Below are 23,482 nucleotides of genomic sequence, written 5' to 3'. Positions count from 1 at the left end.
ATCTACTACTGCTTCTACTAATGCCGCTGAGACGTAAGGTTTGCTTTCACAAGATGGATACCTTAGAAAAACTCTCTCAATCACATATTAATTTGCTTCCAAATTGACGTGTGTTCAAGCCTACCCTTCGCTACTGCATTATACCTGTTACCTAGGCTATTTTTCCTGGAACACCTCAGACAAACTCATCATGCGCCTTAATGTATCATATGTGCGCATACTCCTAATCTACCAAAATTAGCATATTCTTTGAATGGCATTTAGTAATTGAAACATAATCAAATTATATACAAAGACCAATGTGAACTATCCAGTGGAATGCAAGATCAGCGAACGTGAGCAGCTCCCCCAAGCTGTTAATTAAACAGATGTACATAGAGGTATTATCTTTTACTTTGTAATGCCGAAATTACATTGTTATCACTGGAAAAGAAATTGTCATTATAATAAATTTTCACACACTATGAAATGTCATTGTCAACAATACACTTGATGGTACTAAATGATAAGCATGCCACAATTAGATAATAAGCCAAATAGTTGAGTCATGAATAGGTTCAGAGACTGAACCGTATACTAATTGAATAACTTTGTGTGATAATTGCATGAAAAATAAATATTTTTATACGCACAAGCTGTTGGTATGAAATGTCAAATTAGCATACGCTCAGATTATCTAGAATTGTTAATGAATGGCAGTAATGTCATCCACTGGCAAGCACAATACAATTTTAACCTTTCGAAATAAAAACTGATTTCTGTCAAAAAACATGGCACAGAAAAGGCTACATATTCTGTTGTCAAGACTTGTTTAATATGTACAGAAATTATGTCACAATTTGAAAAACAAAAATACTGTGCATGTTTATCAACAAAAAGAATTTTGTTTGGAATCGACAAATAGATTTTGAAGAGACAACTAAAAGACTAAAATCAAAGTACGTTATTCCAGAACACCAGATACCCAAGCCCGGAAATATGGCACCTGTCACAATTCAGGCATTGTCCGTCACAATGCCTCCCATGCATGTCATTTTGTCCTGCATAGATTTCAAAAAGTCAGCTATTAGCTATATATTTCTGTAGTGCCTTACATCTCATCAGATGCAACTAAAATCTCTATTTCCAGGCTTATCAGTTACCACTCCTCTTTTATTCTAAAGTTCATGTAACAATCAATCATTGTATGTTTATTGTGAATAACCAATGATGCTAAGTTGTGTTATTTTTTCAAGATTATCTCATGTTTTATTCAGCCTTAAGTGACACCCTTTTTAATTAGGTCATATACAATATCCAAACAATTCCTGGCATTTCGATTATTTCTGCAAAACAATAACCTGGACAATGAACAATTGATTTTTTTTTAATCATCAAAAAAATAAATAAATAAATAAAAGAAAATTAAAAAAAAAAGGTCACACAACTCAAGTTTTTATTTAAAGAAATTTGCTGACATAGACATAATTGATACAAATTGAAGTGTTTTTAATTGTAAGTTAAAATTGAACAAGATTCCAGGGTAAATTTTTTGAGAATGTTGTTTAGTCGTTTAGCAGTTATTAACCTTAACCATGATGAGATATCTTATAAAACACACAAAAGTGCTATTAACGGCTATATGGAGATATGGTATCTAATTGTGTAAAATCCCAATAATTGACCTATATTCAGACAAACATTAATGTAAGATCAATGAGGAATGCAATGTATTGTATAGACTAAAAAGAACGTGATGGCTGTTTTCCCTGTGGAATTTATTGATTACAGCATTCCACCTGATATAAACAAATAAAATATGACTCACTTTAACTTTCTTCGGCTCCAGCCAGGAAATGGATGGCCAGAAGAATTCATTTAGATTTTTTCCCTTAATCAAACTCCTAAAGAGTCCATATTTTTCTATCAGGTTTTTTGTATTTAAATAAGATGATAGTCTAGTGTCTAGACTGTTAAATATATTAAATAATAGATTCATACAATAGATTCAGTCCTTCATTATTAGTAGCTACAGATTTAAAAAATCTAAGACCGTAATTGTTATTGGTCATATTGTGCGAAATGGCGGTGTACATAATGACTATAGTTATTACAATGTTGGTGGGGTGAGGGGGGGCGATTGGTCTAATGGTCTGTCATTGAGTTTACTGACATGCTCAAAACAAACGCTGTGACTCGACTATCATTGGCGAACATGGAGACCACGGCACGATATTTGGCGTTTCCACCACACTTTTAGTTTTACCATGACGATCTCGACGCGCTCTGAGACCATTTTCTGTCGCCGTACCAGCACAGGAAGGACGCCACCCCGGTCTGAAGGCGGTATAACAACAATGTTGTGCTTTGTTTGTTGCCTCTGTATGTTTTTTCAAAATCTGTAACAATTACCCAAGTTTGTTGTAAGAACACTGATGTGACAAAATGACTATCATAAAGAATACTTTTAATCTTTGAACTTTGTGTTATATTTTATATTTAAAGTAAAATATCTGTATGATGTCAGACAAATGAACTGACATAATAATTATACAGAGGAAAAATGATTTTGTTCAAAATTTTTAAATCATACCGGCATTTGATGTAATGATTAGTTGAGATCTTGCTGAAAATAGATCCTAGAATTTTGAAATATACATAAGAGTACTTTTAATGTACCGCCCCCGCCCACCCTCCCCCCTACCTCGATTGGCACAATTAACATTTATAGGAGTGAATGGATATCCAATTAATATCTATTTACTAATACATAACTGTTCTAGCATTTTAAAGTTTTAAGAGAATTGTGAAAGGAATTATAAAAGAACTAGTGTAAGCTTATATAAGAATCAAGTCCCGTTATTTATAAGTTTACTCAATGAACTTACGTGTATGTATTATATGTTTGGTTACATAACCCACATTACAAGACTTATGTAAACATAACACCAAGGGCAGAAATTGTGACAACTATATTTTATGTCTAGCAGAGTTATCTCCCTTTGAAATAACCAATCTTAAACATTTCTACAGTTCACTTCTTCTTTTCACTCTATTTCCTTTTTCACTCTTTTTATTTTGTATTTATAATCAATTTAAAAGAAGTAATAGTTGCTTTTTGTTCAGTAGTTCAAAATTGATTTTGAATTTCGAACCAACAGCTATTTTGGTTTATAAGGTGCCTGATTAAATATGTGACCTCTCATGACGGAAAAGTTTTCGTTTTCATTTTGTTCAGATGCCTTATTTTGTCTTCTGATTTTTATGTTTTTCGTGAACACTTTAAACTGTAACTGTAATGAAAAAAATATGCTTTTCTTTATTTCTATCTCAGTATGGAAAATACTATAAAAGCATACACTTAGTTGTCTTCCGCATTCAATATCTGATGTAGACTAATAAATAATTAAACTAACCTGTAAATAATTAATATTGATAATTATCTTAATCCTGTTATTATTGATTCCTATTAAGTTTGACTAATTAACACAAGTGACCTTTGACCTTAATGATAATGTAAAGCCAAAGGCGAGGCATGCATTTAAGTAGGAAGATTAAGATATTATCAAGAAACCACTCGATTGTAATAAGCCTCGTACTATTTTGATGCGATCTGGTTTATTTTTTTTGTAAAAGAGGGAAATTACCTGGTTAAGAACACCATTCTTATATTTCCAACAGATGTACATAAAACTTAAACTTAGAAAGGATAATATGAGATTTTGATGAAATTTATCTTAAAATAGATATTGATATTCTCTGTGTATATTAATAAAGTCATTGATAATCGGATGAACTGATGATTTTTAAGATCATCAACCATCTCAATAAATCTTTCATCTTCTCAACAAGTTGCAGTCTAATCTATGGTTATTATAAAAGAACGTTCACTTCAAAGATCTGATCGTTTTAAAGAAATTGAATGATGATAAAGCCAGCTATTAGTTTCACCATTTTAAATATTTAATGTCTCTATGTTATATTCCAAGCTGCCATTAATGCTTCCTACTCAAAATAAAGGTCTTTAATCTCTTCGTATTTGCTGTTTTCATTCCTCTGATATGATATATTTATGTGTCCTTTTATCATCTTCATAGGGTGTCAAAAGTGGCTTTTTTTTTTAGCCCTCATGTTGGAATTGACATTTTTATACATTCAAATTTAATGTGGATGTATATTATTGTCACGTCTATCAGAATTCAGTTCTTGACTTTTTTCGTCAAATTTGCAGTTATTCATTAGGTCATAAGGAAATTGGCATTTTCTTTCTATAGCAAATCAGATTAGATTAACACTTAACAAAGATTGTGGATGCGACTCAAGACCGAGTTTTATGCAGGAATATTCATAAGGTTAAAAGGAAATTCCAAGTCAAATTGCAAAATCTTGTGATTATAAATTTTGAACGGGTTTTGAAGAATTGGCTTTCCCCACATTTTGAAAATTTAAGCTTGTGATCATGATACAGATTTTCTGATAGAATATTTAAAAGTTAGTGAACTTGTTTTTATGAGACTAAAGACCAACTTGTGTGAAATTCTGAATTTTTCAGTCACAAATGGAGGAGCAATCCATCCAGTCAGCTGGCGTGGTTTTGATTCCCCAGTTGTACGCGACAACGAGTAGGGTAGCTTGTCCAACTGCTAAAGACCCCTACGCGCAAACAAATTATTGAAATAAAATTGAACCATATGTTAGTCCCAAAATGATCTAGTTTGTGTTGAGTTGACATTAAACACCATCTCTCTCGCCCTCAATGACAATTTTTTTTTTATAATTTTACAAGGGAGACAACCACACTATAAAATACGTAGATTATGAGTCATAACAATAATAATGTTATTATCAATCTCACATGACTATACAGTAAATACATGTTCAATTTGTTAAAAGAACTCTCCAATGATTAGAAAATATTTAGTTATCGCAGAATGTCTTTGATGTTTCTGTTACGAATGATGATAATCTATAATTCTTGTGGGGTCTAGCTTACCATTTGTTTGTCAAGCGAGGATGAGTGCATATATAAGCAAATAGTCAACATTTTCCCCATCGGGCCTCTTAGCTCTATTGACAAAGGGTAGTTGTAAAATATAAGGAGTTATAATTCAATACACTAAATGGGATATCGTGATGTCGGAACACTAACAAATGAATATAATGTATCGATGTAGTAAAGTTATACGAAGACATGATGACGGCAGTTAAATGCCATGGGCCACAGACGTAACAAGTAATATTGATGATGATGCTGAATATAGTTTAAATGGAGAAACTATGTTTGCCATGTTGATTTATATCTAGTTTGTTAATAACTTCCCCCCCATTTATTGTCCTGGTTAAAAATGATTCATGGATCATATTCATCTATGAAAAATAATTATATGAAATAATTATATCCCTGATGAAATATGCCTGTTGTGTATTATTAGTGTTTAAAAGTTCATTTTCATGTGGATGTATTTGGTCGTCACCTCTTCCTATCCGGACGTCCACAATTTGTTTGTGGACACTCTCCAGGTCACAATTTTTATGCCATTTTGACAAAACTTGAAATATAGGTTTATCTGCCAAGATTTTGGTTCCTTTCTATATTGGCGTGTATCGGATCCTAACTTCAAGGATTATGGCCCCTGATTGTACGAAAAGTGGACACTCTAGAGGTCACAATTTTTATCTGATTTTTATGAAACTTTAAATGTATGTCTATAACCCAATGATTTCGATTCCTTTCGATATTCGTAAATTATGGATTATGGCCCCTTATTATTTTTTTAGCCTTTTCTCTGGCCATCTCTTGGAATTTGTGGGCATAGCGTGCTTGGCAACCTCTTGTCGTATAGGAATTGTTGGGTACAGGTATACATCAACATATTTTTTGTCAATCACCCGTATGCATATCTATATGTATATCTTTCCTTGTTGGTAAATTTTTGCAATAATTTTGATGCTAATGACCAAAAAATGCTCATGTCATTATTATTAGGTCCAGCTATTTTTATTTCTAAATTTTAACCCTTTCAATGCTAGACGTAAATCCACTGCCTGTGCTAGACCCTTTTTTGAGGAAAAAAGGGAGGTTGGAACTGAATGCCAAGCAGTACTTATGGAAGCTATTATGAAAAATCTTTTTGTCTGTTGGGATGGGCATGAGGTTGGGCTAAGAGGAAAAAATAGAATTTTGGAAATTTGCATAATAATGTAGTCACGTGACGTCATGGCGGCCATTTTGGATTTCTCATTTCACACTAAAGCTAACACGAAAACGAATTTTTCTCCATGAAATACTTAAAAGATATTGTTTTTTTTACTGGATTTTGATAAAGATATATAAAATGAACAAAAATATCAATAGCAGCCATGAGCAATGCCGCCGCGAACACGCGCATCACGTCTCCCGCTGCCATGACCACGTGCGGATTGCAATACCTTGTTTTTACTTTCACTTTCATCCCCAAGTTCCATATCATTATCAATATAGTCAGTCAATAGATCTACACGTTCGGGAATCAGGAATTACCTACGTATTTTACGATCCAGCAGGCCAGCATTATTATCAACATCAGAATTATTGTCAGAATCTACTGCAGACACAGGGCTATCGTGTTCACATTGGGCTTGTTCATCATGCACGGGAGACATAGCTAGCCATGGGCGGAACGTCGCGCAACAAATCACACACTTCATAATACCAATCACTGTCCTGACTACTATCATTATCAAGTAACTGGAAACGAATTATGTGTATCACCCGCCTCGAAATTGTCCACATGTTGGTCAGCAAGACGTCATTCACGACTTCGTCGAGAGTGCATTGTCTACGTTGTCACAATGCACTCCGCCATTTTACGGTTTGCTGCTTTGAAACACATGGAAATATGTTCTAGTGTATAGAAAATACAATAGATGGCACTTGCAGTTACGGTACTAATTTTAGCGAGGGCTTTACTGAGTACACGGTAATACCGGGTACGGGCATTTTACCGACATTTTATAATACCCGGTACTACCGGGTATACGCAGTGAAAGGGTTAAGTTATGCCACAAGTGATGAAATAATGATAGGAAGAAAACCTAATTAATGGCACCCAAACCCGATTATAGATCTACACAATAGAAATTTTCAAAATTCTAATAGTAAAATTAAAACGCTTATAGCTTACTGTAAATGACCTGCATTATTATTATTATTTTTTTTTTTTTTTTTTCAGTTAAAATTACATTTGGATTTAGTAATGTGCCCTTCACATTTTGTCTCTGTTTGTATATATGATTGTTTTATGAAGAATTACCATATATTATTATATTTTATGCAATTAGGTCTGATATATCTACCACACAGTTTGAAGATTTTCTTTCATGATATATGATAATTTAGAGAAATGCTGGGTTTTGGTTAATTATAATATTTTAATTATGAATTATGTGAGGTTATAAAATATTCATAATTTGTTGATGTTTAAAGCAATTTACATAGTTGATAAACAAGAGTATAACCTTGTTAATTATCTTATACAAATTACATGTATATTGAATGTATACAAATTAAGGCTAATTATATAATATGATTATATAGGTAATTGAAGCTCAGTTCAGCATAATATACATACGATGATTTAGTATGTAAAGTGGGATGTTAAATTCTTTTACATTATGTATGCTGTGTTATGTCGCTTAAAACTGGTTTTCAAACATTGGCAATTGTTATTTTTCGATAAAATATCTAATTGCTAACGGCATAATACTCAGATTGATTATTAAAAATTGAATTAAGAAAACAAAATCAAAATACCAACGCTAAATAATGTCCCTTCTTTGATTAGATAGCAAGCAGTATAGATCTTATAATTTTCATTCCACATATCTTTGTAAATACTGAACAGAATTTAACTATTTTTGGACTAATATTCCTATTAGAGATTAATCTTTAATAATATTGTTGTTTGCAAATGATTCCTATAGTGCTAAAATGATGCATCAAGACTTTAAGCTCGTTTTTTGCTTATAGTAAGTGTGTATGCTGCATTCTTTTGCCTTATAAATTCAACTATTTTTGGACTTATAGTAGTGCTAAAATGATGCATCAAGACTTTAAGCTTGTTTTTTGCTTTTAGTCCCTGTGTATGCTGCATTCTGTTGCCTTGAAAATGCCATTGTTTTTTAAATTAGTTGATATATGGTGATCTGAACATCATATAAGATCCTATCGTATTAGATTTCCCCTTTTTCATATCTATGTATGTTGGTTTTTTATTTACTGGTATATTCCTGTAATTCTTGAATTGTCTTGAAAGATAATTTAATTCCACTCTAGATGACTTTAATTTTCACATTCTCAATTTCTAAATTTTTTAAGTTGTCTACCTTTATAATTAATCTTCCGTAAGTAATCTTTATAGTGTTGAAAAACAAAATACTAAATTCAGCCCAGAAAATGTGTAAATCTTTTTTGTAAATACTTTGGGGGGTGGATGGCCGAATGGTTAGCACGTGCGCGCTGTATCATAAAGCCTGTCATTGAGTCAACTGGCATGGTTTTTAATCCCCGATTGTACGTGACAAAGGAGTAGGGTCGCCTGCCCAACCTCGTGGGTTTTCTCCGGGTCCTCCGGTTTCCTCCCACTGCTAAAGACCCCTACACGCAAGTGAATTATTGAAATAAAATTAAACCATATGTTAGTCCCGAAATGACCTAGTTTGTGTCGAGTGGACGTTAAACCACATTTCTCTCTCTGTAAATACTTTGCTGTTAAAGGGAAATAACTCTAGTTATTGAAATTACAGTTTTTTTAAAGATTTATTGTATTCTCCATACAGTTTATTTTTAAAATAAAATGGCTTTAAAGATAAATGTATAAATTTCCAGAATTCCACTGTTTGCAATTCCGTAATATTTCTTTTGGAATAAATGAAAACAATATGCGTATATTATGAAAATAGAAAACAGTTTCTAAGCAGGAAATCTTAATTTTTTTCCTCAAAAAAGAAAAGATGAAAAGATTAAAATTCTTGCTGTCTTGAAAGAAGTTTGCACTATCTCTATTATGATATAATATGTTGGTGTTGGGTGATGGATATTTAAAAGGCCAACAGGATGTAGCATGGTGTTATTTCAGACAGTCAGATGATATTGAATAGAGTGGGAGGCACATTGAATAGTCACACTGTGAAATATGATAATGTTATAGAAATGTTCCATTCAGTGAGAAAAGGCTTCTCATAAACAGATGTGTATGTTAACAGCAGTTGCCTCTTACAGCTATTTTTTTAATTTTCTGTGCATGTGTAAATAAAATAGGTTTTATATTTTTAGAATTTTGGTATTGTATTACACTCTTAGTTGTAGAAAGAAAATTAGCATTTGGTTTATGTATGTATTCAACTTTTTAAAATTTAATGACATGTTGGGCTATCATGATTTGGTTATTTTGAGTATACGACCAGAATTGTTACTTTTTTGAAAAAATGTACTTTTACACAAGGGCAGTTTTACTTGAAAAAAAATACAGTACATTATGCTAGTAGGACCAACTTGGTCTAATTCCAACCCTTTTCTTGTGGTATACAGAATTGCAAATATACAAAAAATTATATCAGCCGATTTTGAACAAAAAAACCCCAAAAAATGATAAATACTTTGAATGATTTATAATGTAGTGAATTTATCTATAAATAGATGTTTCCTTCTGTCAGATTGAAGAAACAGTTTTTAGATTGTATATTTGCTATGAAACAGTAGATAATTAATCATCAGCTTTTCTAAGACTTGTCAACAACGAGGATAAATAATAACAACAATTTGGCAAACACAAAAGTTAGTCTGTTTTTTTAAGACAATTTATCCTGGTTTTTTTTATATGGCCACATAAAATTTATAAACAGTGTTTAAGATCATGAGACAAAGAAGCCTATTGATTTTCAACAATTTCTGATAATTACTGCCAGAGTTATGGCCCTTGATCACTTTGAAAAATCTTGTGGACGCTCTAGAAGCAAAAGTTGATATCCAATTTATACACAGTGTTTAAAGTTATGAGACGAGGAAGCCTATTGATTTTCATTTATTTCTGATTATTACTGCCCTGGATCACTTTGAAAAATCTTGTAGACGCTCTAGAGGTTAAAGTTAATATCCGATTGACTTTAAATTTATACACTGTGTTTAATTTATACACTGTGTTTAAGGTCATGAGTCGAGGAAGTCTATTGATTTTACTGCCAGAGTTATGGCCCTTGGTCACTTTGAAAAATCTTGTGGAAACTCTATAGGCTAAAGTTATTATCTGATTGACTCTAACTTTATACACAGTGTCTAAGGTCATGAGACGAAGCCTACTGATTTTCATAATAATGACCCTTGATATTAAATGTTTTGTAAATTTGTGTACTAAATGTTAGTATTAATTAGGCAAAACTAGAAGCCAAACAAATTCTAATGATTTCTGATAATTACTTAATGCGTTGTAACTACTAGTAATCAGATTTGAGTGTGTTGTAAATGTTTTCTTTACTGACAAAAGAAAAAAAAATATGTGAAAACCCGTGTTGACTGCTTGGACGACTTAGCTGGTGTGAGCATATGATTTTTTGTCTGGCAACCTATCTTTTTAGCTGTGGAAACCACCATATTTTTTGCAAAGAAGAGGTGAACTTAGATGGAGAGATTGCATCTAGGACATAATATCTCTGTTTATGATATTTGGATAAGAAACTAATCCCGTATGATCTCTCTCCTCATAAACATAACAATTTTTGTATTGACTGAAACATCCTATATATCGGTTGTACTAAGACCTATTCTTATTCAGGGTCAAATCTGTCAGTGGTATCTTATTTTGTGAGGTCAGAATTCTAATAATAGAACTTTTCTATATTTCTAAATACATCATTAAAGCGAATAACGTAACATTATGTTGCAATAACAATTGTCATAATAAAAAGGGGCCGTATCTAAACAGGAAATTATCGACTGAAAGAAATATCATTATCCAAACGTCAGGGGTTTTTTATTCGTTGTTTTTTCTTCGCCCAATGTGAACCAGCCCTTCCTGTCAGCCATTTGTAGGAGTGTGGTATTAATTTTGTAACTGTTATCGAGTTAGGTGGAAGGCAGTTTGACTCTCACCCCTGATCTTTTCAACACAAATCCAGCTGGTTTGTTTTATTTCAATGTAACAAGCAGAAAAACACCCTCTATTTCTGTAAGGTTATAATTACACAATGTGTGTAAGAAATGGTCCTCCTTTCACTTGGTAAATACCAGTACTTATCAAGTATTCATCATCATCATCATCAATATTGGAAGATTAAATGTTTAATAAAAGTCACTTTAAAAAAAAACAACCCAAAAACAGTTCTGCTCATAAGTCAAAAAATTTACTCAGCTGAGTTCCAGAAAGGTCTCTATTGCCCCAGCCTAATCAAATTGCTGCCAATGCACTATTGCTTCTGTAGCTATTATTATATATCCCACAACTATAGACCATTATTAAAATCTGACTTTAAACTACACATCAACAGAGGTTGGGTGTAGGACTGGAAAGACATGGTTACAGATTATTGTTATTGACAGATAATTTTGAGCTAGCTCTTAATGATACATTTAAAGAGGTGGTGTTTGGTAAAATTAAAATCTAGAATTTGTCAAAGAACAAATATTAATACCGAAAGTACAGGAATTATTTTATATCTGATCTAAAATTCATTTCAGTTTTCACTGCATTAGAATATCTTATTTACACAATTGTTTGGCCATTATTACAGGAGTGAGTTTTCATGTTTCAGTAAATCTTCAATTGTTTTGCATGGTTGAGACCACATAACAGTAATAATGTTGTGTTAACTTTATGGCCATGTGTATTCATATAATTTGTCTCATCCATCACACCTAAAGGTTATCGTAAAATATGCACTCAGTTAGTACTTTTTCACTATTTTAATTTAAAGCGTGTTTAATGTATTTTGGCTAATAAAGATTTGCATACAGTAAATTGAATAAATGACCTGCACTAGGAATATGGTTATTTTTATTGAGCAAATATTTGTACCAGTGGAACTTTACATGTGAGAAAAATGTGTTTCAAGGGAAACAACTCTTGTTTTATTTGGGATATTTCCTTTTTTTCTGTTACAAAATTAATACTTGATCTGTTAAAAAATCCAGTGAATGTTGTGGATCAAATACAAATTTATTGCATTGTTGATAAAAAAAAAAAAATTCAATCATACAATGCATGAGAAATTTTTTTTTTGGGATGTTCAAAATGTAGACCTACAAGACATTTAAGTTAAAAATGCAAAATGGAACTACATGCATATAGGCTTAATACATAATTTTTAATATTTTCACATAATTTGTTCTATCTTACTTTACAATTAACATTAAATATATTTTTTCTTTCAGAGAAAGTTAATTCGAAAATTCTATGGAGTGAAATTATATTTTATATTAGATATTTACTATTTCTGTTTTTACTCTTTCCAGGGGTTGGATGATGATAACGTGAAGATGGACATCAGGTAGGAATTTTATTCAGATTTGGCATTAATCTATTTCATCCTAAAAATAATATGTTGTTGATGGAATGTCTTGATGGTTATATATCTTAATGCTGTTATAAACTTGAAACTTTGCCATAATAGAGCACATTTGAGATTTCTGTAGAAACATCAAACTTCTTCATATTCTTGAGAACTAATTCTAAGGAATTGATAAATAGACAGATCTGTTCCAATCTTATTAATTTTATGTTATCAATGGAATCTTAATAGAAAAAAGTTGATATTTCCACAAAAGCTCATTTGATATTGTTATAGGTTTGTTAACTGGTACCAACATCTTGTAATATTATTGCAACGAGCACTTGTTCTTATTCACATGTACCCCAGTACCACATAAAACCATAAAACATACAGTTTAGTGTTATGACCTTCTTGATTGTCTGCAACCAAAAACCACCATCTCTAAACACTGCACTCAAAATGTTATTTAATTACAATTTACTCTAATATAATTATTTCTACATCAATTGATGAAATTATAGTATTTTTGAACATCTGTGCCAATGAGAAAATATGGTTCATGCATTTTAATCAATGGTAATTGAATTAGTTACATTTATACTCCGGTCATTAGCTCATATCTTACAAAGTAATTCTAAAACAATGCAAAAACAAACCAATTAATGAATCCAAACTTCTTGGTTTCAAATCCTATGGTTTATCAGAGGCAATAAATTTAATATTATTCCAATGCACTCATATTCCAGTTCCTTTATCAAACTACAACAATCTTTATAACTCTTAATTCATGATTTAAACAATGGAACACAAATAAAATGCTATAATTATAGATGAAATATATAGATATCTGGTTATTTATCAGAGACAATAAACAAAGATAGGATTTCACTGTACTCACATACCTTAGTCTTCAGCTTATCAAACTATCATCTCAATTCCCAATCACAACTCTTATTGCTTTTCTTGGGTTTGATTGACTTCTCACAAAATAACTGAATATAACAAATTGTCTCAGTGGTCCCCCTGTCGCCTAATAAACTTACCAATCAAACGAAGAAAAGCAAATTAAAAAGAGTAGAACTATTGGTTCAAGTGGCCAGAATATCTAGTCACAAAGGTCATCTATTAGCTCTTCAAACCCAAAGCAATTTAAATCTGTCAATATTCCATGTAACTACAATCATCAAAATGCATCATTCTACCAATGTCCAATCTGATGTTTGATTGTAGTCACCAACTAATGAATTAATACAGTCCCAGTTCATTATGACGATAATGAATACCACCGGTACTGTAGATAACAGCAATTGTTCTAATAATGTATTAATATTAGATTGTCCTTCCAATCCAATCTATGTGTCCATAGGTTTTTGTATAAGCTTGATTAATCTTTTGTATAAGGTCACTAAAAATTTGTAATGACAATACAAATAGCTTCTGAAATGAAATGTGATTTAACGTCCTACTGTTCTGCTCCAACTGTGCTAATGAAGACGGGCATATGCCATACAGTGTGCTATGAGGGAAAGTTTGCCTGGGCAGCAGCACTATGGCCTACTTTGGTTTTTTATCCCATCTGAACGACTAGACAGCTTTCCTTATCAGGCCCTCTGACCTGACAAATAGCTTCAAGTCATCCCTTTTAGTCTTTGGAAAAAGCACAAAATAAAGCAAAATCACATATATTTGCAAATACCATAGAAACAGTAAACAGTATAGTCATTTATGAAATATTTATCATAGTTGTTACACCATTTATTTCATACTGAAAACTTTATATCTAACAAAACTTTATTATTAATTTCTCACCCAATATTAATGTTGCTACTGTTTACGAAAGTAAATGAAGGTAATATTGAAATTCCATTTGGGTGGGATGTAGTTTAGAATCAAATTAAATTACTTTGCTTTGTACATGTATATAGCTGACAGTTGACTCTGTCTCCATTAGCCCAATCACTATCAGTGCAGAAAAGTAGGTGGTTAAACCCCATTTCAGTTCATATAGCTGACAATAAAAGGAAAGTAATATGTAAGACTGGAATGTTATTTCTTAACCCAACCCAGTATTAATATATCCAAATTAGCAGGGAGGTAAAATGTATGTGTGCATGTGGATGGATATGCTTGCTCTGTCTGGAATGCCTGGTGATTTTACGGTTGTAGTCTCATGGTACTATTAGGAACCGGAATGAAAGAAATGATATTGTGTCCTACTGTTCAGCACCGACTGGGCTATCATTGTTCATATGAGCAGTTAAAGTCAATTAATACAAAGTGCACAAAACAGAATAAAACAAAACAAATAAACAACATAAACAATGCCAAGATTGAAACAGCAAAATAGTACACTTAATGTCAGAACAGTCTGAAAGAATTGTAACTTTTAAGTTCATCTTTGTCGACAAGTTTAACTGATAGAAGTCAGGATTTCTTATCAATGAAACTGATTTTCTATGGGAATAGAGGAATGTGGAGAACAGATGCTGCTGACAATATAAATGGGAATTACATACATGTAAGTCATACATTGACATTTAAACAGCAACTGTTCACATGTTGAGACAACCATTAAATTAGGATATTAGACTACTGCCTTTTGATATACACACAAATAAATCTAGTAGATTAACATCTTATGAACATATTTTAACAATTAGATTAGAGAATTACTCAAATTATAAAAAGGCTTCATGAAGTTTATGTTCCTCAGCTGTTCATTTTAAAAAGCATTTGGTTTCACAATTATGACTAAGTTACCTCCCACATCCTTTCTTGTATTTATTATTACATAAAATCATGAATGATGGAGACCTCAGCAAGGAAAAAATGGGATTCACAATGTTCAAACAATTTCCAAATGGTGCTTACAATTTCATCCATTACAGTTGCCCTTCGATGTTCAATTATTTAAGAATTAAATAAATGAGAACGCAAGAAGTTAGGTGGAAGATATGGCTGGTTTAATACAAGACATTGGGGTCCTTTTAAGTTTTTATTTTGATTGGTCTTGAGTAGAGGAGGTGTTACTCAGGTGTTGTTTTGGCATACTGAAAACACTAACTTGACCAAAGGAGATTCATTTCATCAAAGTAACTGTGTAATTCAGACTAATAATATTTACTAATCTTTAGAAGTGTTCTGTAATTACACAGTACACATTAATGTGTTAAGTGATTAAGACAGTAAGGTGTTAAGTCCACCACTACTTATTGAGTTTGTATATTCACATGTGATGTATATTGACATTACTCATATTACATGATCTACAGACAGTCATTAATTATTGGCTGCTTAATAATTTACTTAATAGCAATATTCCTATTACATTTGCAGTGTATGTTAGTTCCTATACTTTAAATTCTGTTAATCAAAGTCCATCAATTACCACCACACTATGTGCTATTTATCCCAATAAAAACTATTTCTAAATCCAATACATGATAAGTTTATAAAATCGCAATAAATAATTCTTGATCAAATATGCAAACGTCATTAAACTCCAATATTGAATACATATACCTAAAGATCCAATGATAAACTATGTATCATGTGGTGCGTATAGTTCATCAAATCCCAGTTAAAAAGATTTAGTTATTTTAGATAGATGATAGAAAATGAAAAGAGTTTATTTTCTCCAATAACTGTGTATTAAATCAAAATAAACGATATTACTGTTGTCATTGTGAGTTTACTTAATCCATGAACCCAATCTGATAAACTGTGTTTACATGTTTTAACGATTTATTTGCCTCTGCAAAGATTTTGATCATTTGTCATGTCAAGTTCGTAGTCGTTAACAACACGAGGACGCTTTCTGCATTGATCTTAATAATTTGGTAGGGGAATTGACTCCCTTTTTACTTGGCAATAGTTATGAGGATCTTGACATTTCATTTAAAGGAGACATCCGCCTGATTTGTGATCTATTAACTCTGAGAGATCATACTTCCAGATTATTGACAGCAAGGCATCGGAGGGAAGAAATTGACCCTTCCACATTTATTTAATTACTTTTATTCTTAATGATTATTGTGGTCAGAAAGCGAGCTCGGTATGTAAAGACGCCATGTAAACCTGGAATAAACATGTCAATGTTAACGGACATTTTGATTAATGAATTAATCAGCGACAAGATTAACATTACATTCAAATACTACAAATACTTACAGTTGAGTCAGGGGGTAATTCTGAAATCTGCAACGTAGAATTTCTTATTATGGCGATTAAGAGAATAAATGTTACAAATGAAATGGGTTTCACATATTATTTTACAGCTGAATGTTACAAATCCTACTGTATTTATTGAGAAATATTAGCATAAGATAAAGCCATGAAAGTGATTCTTTAAAGGAGCTAAATCACTATTCTTTGGCTCCTAGAAATGGACATAAATGGGTGGCAAAGCATATAAGAATGTAATATGAATGTATATTATCTGATTTACATTCAATCGTTTCTACTTTCTGTGTAATTTCTAATCAGATATGTTCGGTGAAATACGCAAAGGGTCCTAATTAAATGGCAGTCCTCGGGGTCTGGTTATTCCAGACCAAACCGGTAGTATTCCCTTATGGGATATGTTCAGCTTTGTTCATCGAGTCGCTTCATTACAAATGGCACTCGAGAGCATTCTGTCATGCGATTAGTGTGCCAATTTTAAAATTTTCATTGTGTCTTAAATATTAGATACCAGAAGCCCATCTTTTCACGGTGAGGTAACAACATCAATGTGGATTTAAATTGGGCAATAAGTCGTGTTAGCAATGTCGAAGACTGTGGATGATATTGAGTTAAAGACTTGCCTCCTTTAATTCCAATCAATGCAAGTTGTCATTGGTGCAGAAAAGTAAGATGTTGAAACCCCATGTCATTTCAATTCAATCATTTCATGATTGAAAAATATATAAAACATTGACTATTATAACAAGGCAATTATTTTGCTCCAATATTTTTAACAACACTCTTACCCTTGTTTTTTTTATGAGCTCATCACTGGACAATAGATTTAAATATTGAAAGAGTTCTATGAATAGTATTCAATTAAAGATTTCATTTCTCCTCGCTGTTGTTCCGTATGGACCTGTTGATTCATGTCTGTTTCCCTACAGGACCAGACGGGTTGCAGTATTATGGTTCCAGAAACATCACAAAAGAAAACACCCATGTATGCTTGTTGAAAAAATATTTTCAATCAAGAATCAGATCTTCAGACTAGACTCTAGAAAGAATGGCTATAATTTTATATTTGGATTCTTAGATAAAAATGTGATAATTTCACAAAACATGTTTTTGCTTTTTGGTTATCAGCAATTTAAACAGGACGTCCTGGCATGCCTACATGAATATATACATGTGAGTTTTACATTTTTGAAAGATACATCTAACTGTTAAAGCATAAATGGCAAGATCAGGGAAAATGTCGACATCCATGATTGTATTCCTCATGTAAACCGTGTCTAATGTTTTGAAAACACAATAAGACAGAACATAAGATTAAGATTAATGCATGAATTAATAATTTCTAAATTATACAAGAACACGTAACATTATGTCATTACTCTCAGATGACAGTTGAGTGTAAAAGGCTACTGGGAACCACCCTTAAAATTTAAATTACAAATATTTTCTCTATCTTTTATGTTTTGAAAACCTTTTGGGATATTAATAAGGTATGTTCAAAAAGAATTTTGTAAACTGAGAACAATATTGCAAGAACTCCATTTTAACATTGTTCCGATGAATAACAATACTGTTGGAATTTTTAGCCATTCTGAGCTAATTGTCTTAAGGTTTTTATAAACCCATATTTAATATTCAGGTATATTGTTGTCATCTTAGTCCGCATTTTTTGCGACTGTGTAAGAAGTCGTAGATCCTCCCTTTTTCTGGGAACACCTTTTAGCACCTCCATTCTCTTTTCCCATCCCCTCCTCACCTCTCATCACTTTTCAATAACTATATTTCAGGAATTTTTAAAAGGGGGTGGGGGAAAAGAGGGATGCACTATGAAATGTCTGACCTTTATAACTTTGCACACAAAAGTGTGTATATTGAAGACCCATTCTGAATGTATATGTGATGCCAGTAGTTTACCACATTGGGTATATTTAACATAAGCCTAATAATACATATATATGTAAATAGATAAAACAGTGTTGATACAGTTTACCAGAATTGTTTATTACCCTCATCTTTTATCACATTTATATTTATCATGTCTTTTGTTTCATTTCTGTTTACCTTCTGTTAGAAGAAATCACGAAATCCTGTAAATCTGTTAATCAGACATTTGCACATGTTATATAGGTACACTGTTAATTTATACAGTTCACATAAATGCAACATTTTCAACATATATAATAGAAATAATAAATAGGATAGGCTTTAAAAAATTTGAAATTTACAAAAATTGTAAAGTAGGGTTTATAGTACTTGGTAAACTTAAAATATCACATATTTTTCGTAGCCATTTTTCTTGTTTAAAATTTGTTTTCGTTTTATCACTAAACAGTTAATTTTTATTTATCACTAAACAGTTCATTTTTATAAGTTGAATTATATACTGACAGAGATTTTGATCGTGAAAATTTATGTTAAAATCTGCTCATGGGTAAATTTGATACTGCCATTAGAGTAAAGTATGAGTGGAAAACTATTTCTGCAAATTATGTTATGTCATAAAAAGCATTTGATTATATTACTAGCAGTATCCTGTATATGTTTCAGTAGCAAATTCTATCTATTTCATTACCAACATGTTAATGTAAATGTTTATTAAAACACTGAGCAATATCCTTCTCGATCTGTCAATTGACGGACAAATTTTCGATTTTATCTCACTTACTTAAAACCTTTTATGTACAGGTGAATATGAATTTGCACTCCTTGCTCCAGGCTTATTTACGTTTAAATATCATTGGACAAGTTTCAGCCATTATGGAAGAAGTGCATGGTTGCATTCAATTTGCACAAGTTTGTTTAGCGTCTAATAAAAGCTAGAATTTACATTTAGATGATTGCCGTAAGCGTGGAATCGGTTTTTATTGAAAAAGATGTTTGGTAACAGCAGACAGTGAGACAGAGTTCAGATTGTTGTTTAAACTCTCAAACGTAAATGTGTAAATTGGTGGTTTAAGTGATGAAATATTTCCAAATATATATTTGAAGCATGCATTATTTATTAAGAAAAAAATAAATTGAACAGAGTTAAACGTCCCAAAACCATAGAAATGAGATTGAAAACATCTTAACATTTAATAAGCTCAGAATTAAGGGGAGGCTTTACCTGTATATGAAAAATCGGGGTAATAATGTGCTGCACTGTGAGTATGCCCAATGTCCTCATTAGTATTAACAGTATATAGAAAGGCCATTTGAAACAAACATCATAAACTTGCCATTAAAAATGAAAAGTTCTGAGCTATACAAATTAAGTTGATTGGTACAAGTCAGACCTATTTCAAGTTAGTCTCACAATGCACATGGAAAGTGTAAATTCATGGTGCATATACATGATACATTATACAGCTGCAAATTACATGTAATTACGTTTTCACATTTGTGGGAAAATGGAGATATACATATACAATTATATTTAATCAAAAGTTTGTAGACAAATTTGAATTTTTAAAAAGCAATTTCAGCTAAAAATCTATATGTTGCTAGGTTTTTGAAAATATTTATATGATATTTCATGTAAGCCTGGCAATATTTAGAGATTTAATAACAGTTTTATTTACATGAGGCACATTCTTGATACAGCTTAATATTATCATCAGTGAAACATTAAAAAATTATGAACATACATGTATAAGTGAGGGATCCGAAAAGAGAGAAATAAGCAAATAAACAAACTTATTGAAAATGCTTCTTTAAGAATAAATGTTGTATATTTGTTGATAATTAAAAGAAATAAAGTAAATAAAGAATAGCTATAGATGAATGATGTATCTAATACACAGATCAGACACTTATTTTTAAAACAGTTCAAAATCGCCAGGGTTTTTAAGACAGCATTGTGCTACTGCTACGTTTACATGTACTATAAGCCAAACCAGTTTAACTACGCATGGGTAGCTTCATATTCTTTATTCGATCCTTATACGCTTTTGATAACACTGGCACTGCATGGCGCCAGAAATATAATTTACTGTGTACTGCTCATGTCCAAAGTGAGCTGGAGCCGGGGTTTTTAAGACAACCTGTTCGAAGACAGGTCGTGAGCTGGGGTTTTAAACTGGTTTATTTGTTGCTCATTTGCAGTGAGACGACAAAGTTAAACTGGTTTTAACGATCCCCAGGATTTTTAAACCAGTTCAACTTGAGCATCTGAACAGGCTATAATACTCCTATTTCTATTGATTCTTGTTTTGCTTTCCATGTCTTTTAACTGTTTCAATATTACTCCGGCAATAAATACATGTCACTGTCGACACTGCCACTACTGACGGCACTCAATTATATTGTCATTCATTAATACAGCTATGCAGATGGATTGACAGTTTTTGATAAGAGGCCGATTATATTTTTCTGAAAGTAATTAAAAGCTAGAGTTCAAATATCATATCCATTAAGATTTGATCAATTTCATTTGACAATTTATAGATTTGATATGATTTTCTGACCTTGACAATATCCAATAACCGTACCATGCAAGCTGATATATTTGACATTTGTCCTAGCAAGATTTTGGAGTGGGTTATAAATATGACTTGTAGGCAACTCCTACACATTGAAGGTAAATATTATTAAGCGCTAGATTGATAAGTACAGTTTATTAAACAAAATAAAATAAAATGCCAGTCAATGTCCTACTTTTCTGCATCAACAGGGCTAATGATGACCGACATACAACATGCAGTTTGCTATGAGGAGGAAAAATTTCCCAGTCAGCGGCAGTATGGCTTATTATTTCATCTTCCAGTTTTAATTTAACAAAAATAATATGACAACATTTTTTTAAAAGATACAGGTACAATTAAAACTACTAACTTGAAATAACTGAAGAAAACAACTAAATAGAATAATAGTTTAAACTTGGATTTCAGAAGCTATGTGGAACACAGTGAGCTTGAGGGAAAATATTTAAAGGTGTTGGCAAGAGATTGATTTCTGATTTGTTCTTCCAGTATATTCTCAGCTTCACAACTATTCAATTTCATCCTTAGGCAATGTAAATGGTTTATTTTTTTAACCATGTATATCATACAGTAGGTTTAAATTAAAGACTAGCATTCTACAGATGTATCTGCCTGTTTTTAGACCAATGAATCGCCATGATAGAGCATTTATATAACCTATTTAAGGGTCTCATTCAGTAACATTTCCATAAACAATACCTGAGCTGCTTTGCCACTCTACGATTTGAAAACAATAAAAGTACAAAGAGGATAGATGGTATTTTTGGTTGTGGAGTAATTTATGAAGACAATAGAAGTTTACCAGCGCTACATGCCAGGGCAATTGGTAGCAACAAGTCACGGAGGATAAATATTTTTACGTTGGGTTGGATGTATGGATGTGATTAGAAATATATTCGGTTTTCTAGACGAAACACGTGGATTTGGTTTGATGGCCATGTACAACCTCCCTTCCATATACTCTGACAAACCCCACGAAAAGCTTGAAGAATGCAGAAGAAAATTTGCCATTCTTTGTTGAGGGAGACAGGAATGCTTGTCCTTCGTGACTAACCTACTCCAGACTTTTAACAAATCCTATCCTAACACCACAATGCCAGACCGACTCCTGGAAATTGTTTCCAGCCCGTTGTGAAATGGCGGCTGTACACAGTGTTATATCTAGTAATTGTAGTTATTGTTTTTGTTAGCACGGCCTCATCAACAACTCGGTTTAGTTGCTAAATGAATAAAATATGTCGGTTTACCTCCAAAAATGATTGTTCTCATTACCATTGTTTTGTTTGGTAAATTTGATTAGACTGTCATGGTGGTAATAGGCTTGTTGCTTAGTCTTCTGTTTTGTCAAACTTGATATGAGTTATCAAAATAACCTAACCAATATTTTTGAGATTACATTATTTCATAATAAAAACTAAATATTGATATTACTGAACTAAACTATTGTATAAAGGTACAACTAAAATTGGTTAGCTGTGTTAACTCCTGAAATAAAAGGTGGTATCTGGTGTTCTGGAAAAAGTTCATTCACGCAGAACAGCCAACATTTAAAGTATATCTCCAATTGCTTAGTTGGTGTAGCAAAGTAGGATGTTAAACCCCATTTCATATGTTTACTCTCCTTCGATAATTATGGTTTTATTTTTTAAAAATATTTTGTATATTTATCTATCCCCACACCCTTTTAGTTGAAGCTAACCATCAAAGCCGACCTTTGTATGATCTGCTACAATGTTTTATGGAGAAATCTCAGAGCTTTCTTTCATTTGTGAAGTGTTAGGGAATAAACCAAGATTTTGGCAAGATAAAGAAGATTGGATGAGAAATGACAGTATCATGGGGCCTAATAAAATCTAGTCATCAGTAACGATCACATTCTCATATACTCTCATTGCTTGCTGAGAAAATTGATGAAACGAGTTGACCAAATGACCATGTGACCCTCAACCAATTAGAAACATCCATACAAAAACAAACAAGCAGCTTCCACTCCGCAAATGAACATGTGCTGGCATTTGTATTTATTCACTGTATATACCTTATTAAATATACCCTGAAAATATAGCGGGTGAAATGTATAGTTTTTCCAAATGTTAGAAGGTTACATTGTTTGGGTTAGTGATGAAATGAATATGTTATTGATGGCTGGTATAAAATGGGAATTTAGAAATGGATAGCCCCGATCATATATTCAACTTAAACAAATAGCACATGCAATTATGAGCTACACATTTTAAAAAAAATATTTGATTTCAAGATAAATACGTAGAAATAAATGGTTACACCAGTGACACATAGACGTCTTTCAGCCATAACAATGACGTAGTCAAAACAAAAAC

At 32.0% G+C, this 23,482-nt stretch overlaps 1 protein-coding gene across 9 annotated transcripts in view; it reads left to right on the top strand.

Moving 5' to 3' along the window:
* The window catches only part of LOC126815995 (nuclear hormone receptor HR96), a 206,375-nt gene that overhangs the window by 103,021 nt on the left and 79,872 nt on the right, over positions 1-23,482 (top strand). For all 9 annotated transcript variants that reach the window (XM_050542101.1, XM_050542103.2, XM_050542102.2 and 6 more), the window contains one exon: positions 12,464-12,498. In XM_050542101.1, the coding sequence (XP_050398058.1) occupies positions 12,464-12,498 (35 nt within the window). The remainder of the gene's footprint in view (positions 1-12,463; positions 12,499-23,482) is intronic.

Source organism: Patella vulgata, chromosome 3 (assembly GCF_932274485.2).
Source record: "Patella vulgata chromosome 3, xgPatVulg1.2, whole genome shotgun sequence".
Classification (NCBI taxonomy): Eukaryota; Metazoa; Mollusca; class Gastropoda; family Patellidae; genus Patella; species Patella vulgata.
Note: the sequence above shows the minus strand (reverse complement) of the source record. Positions and strands in the feature narration are given on the sequence as shown.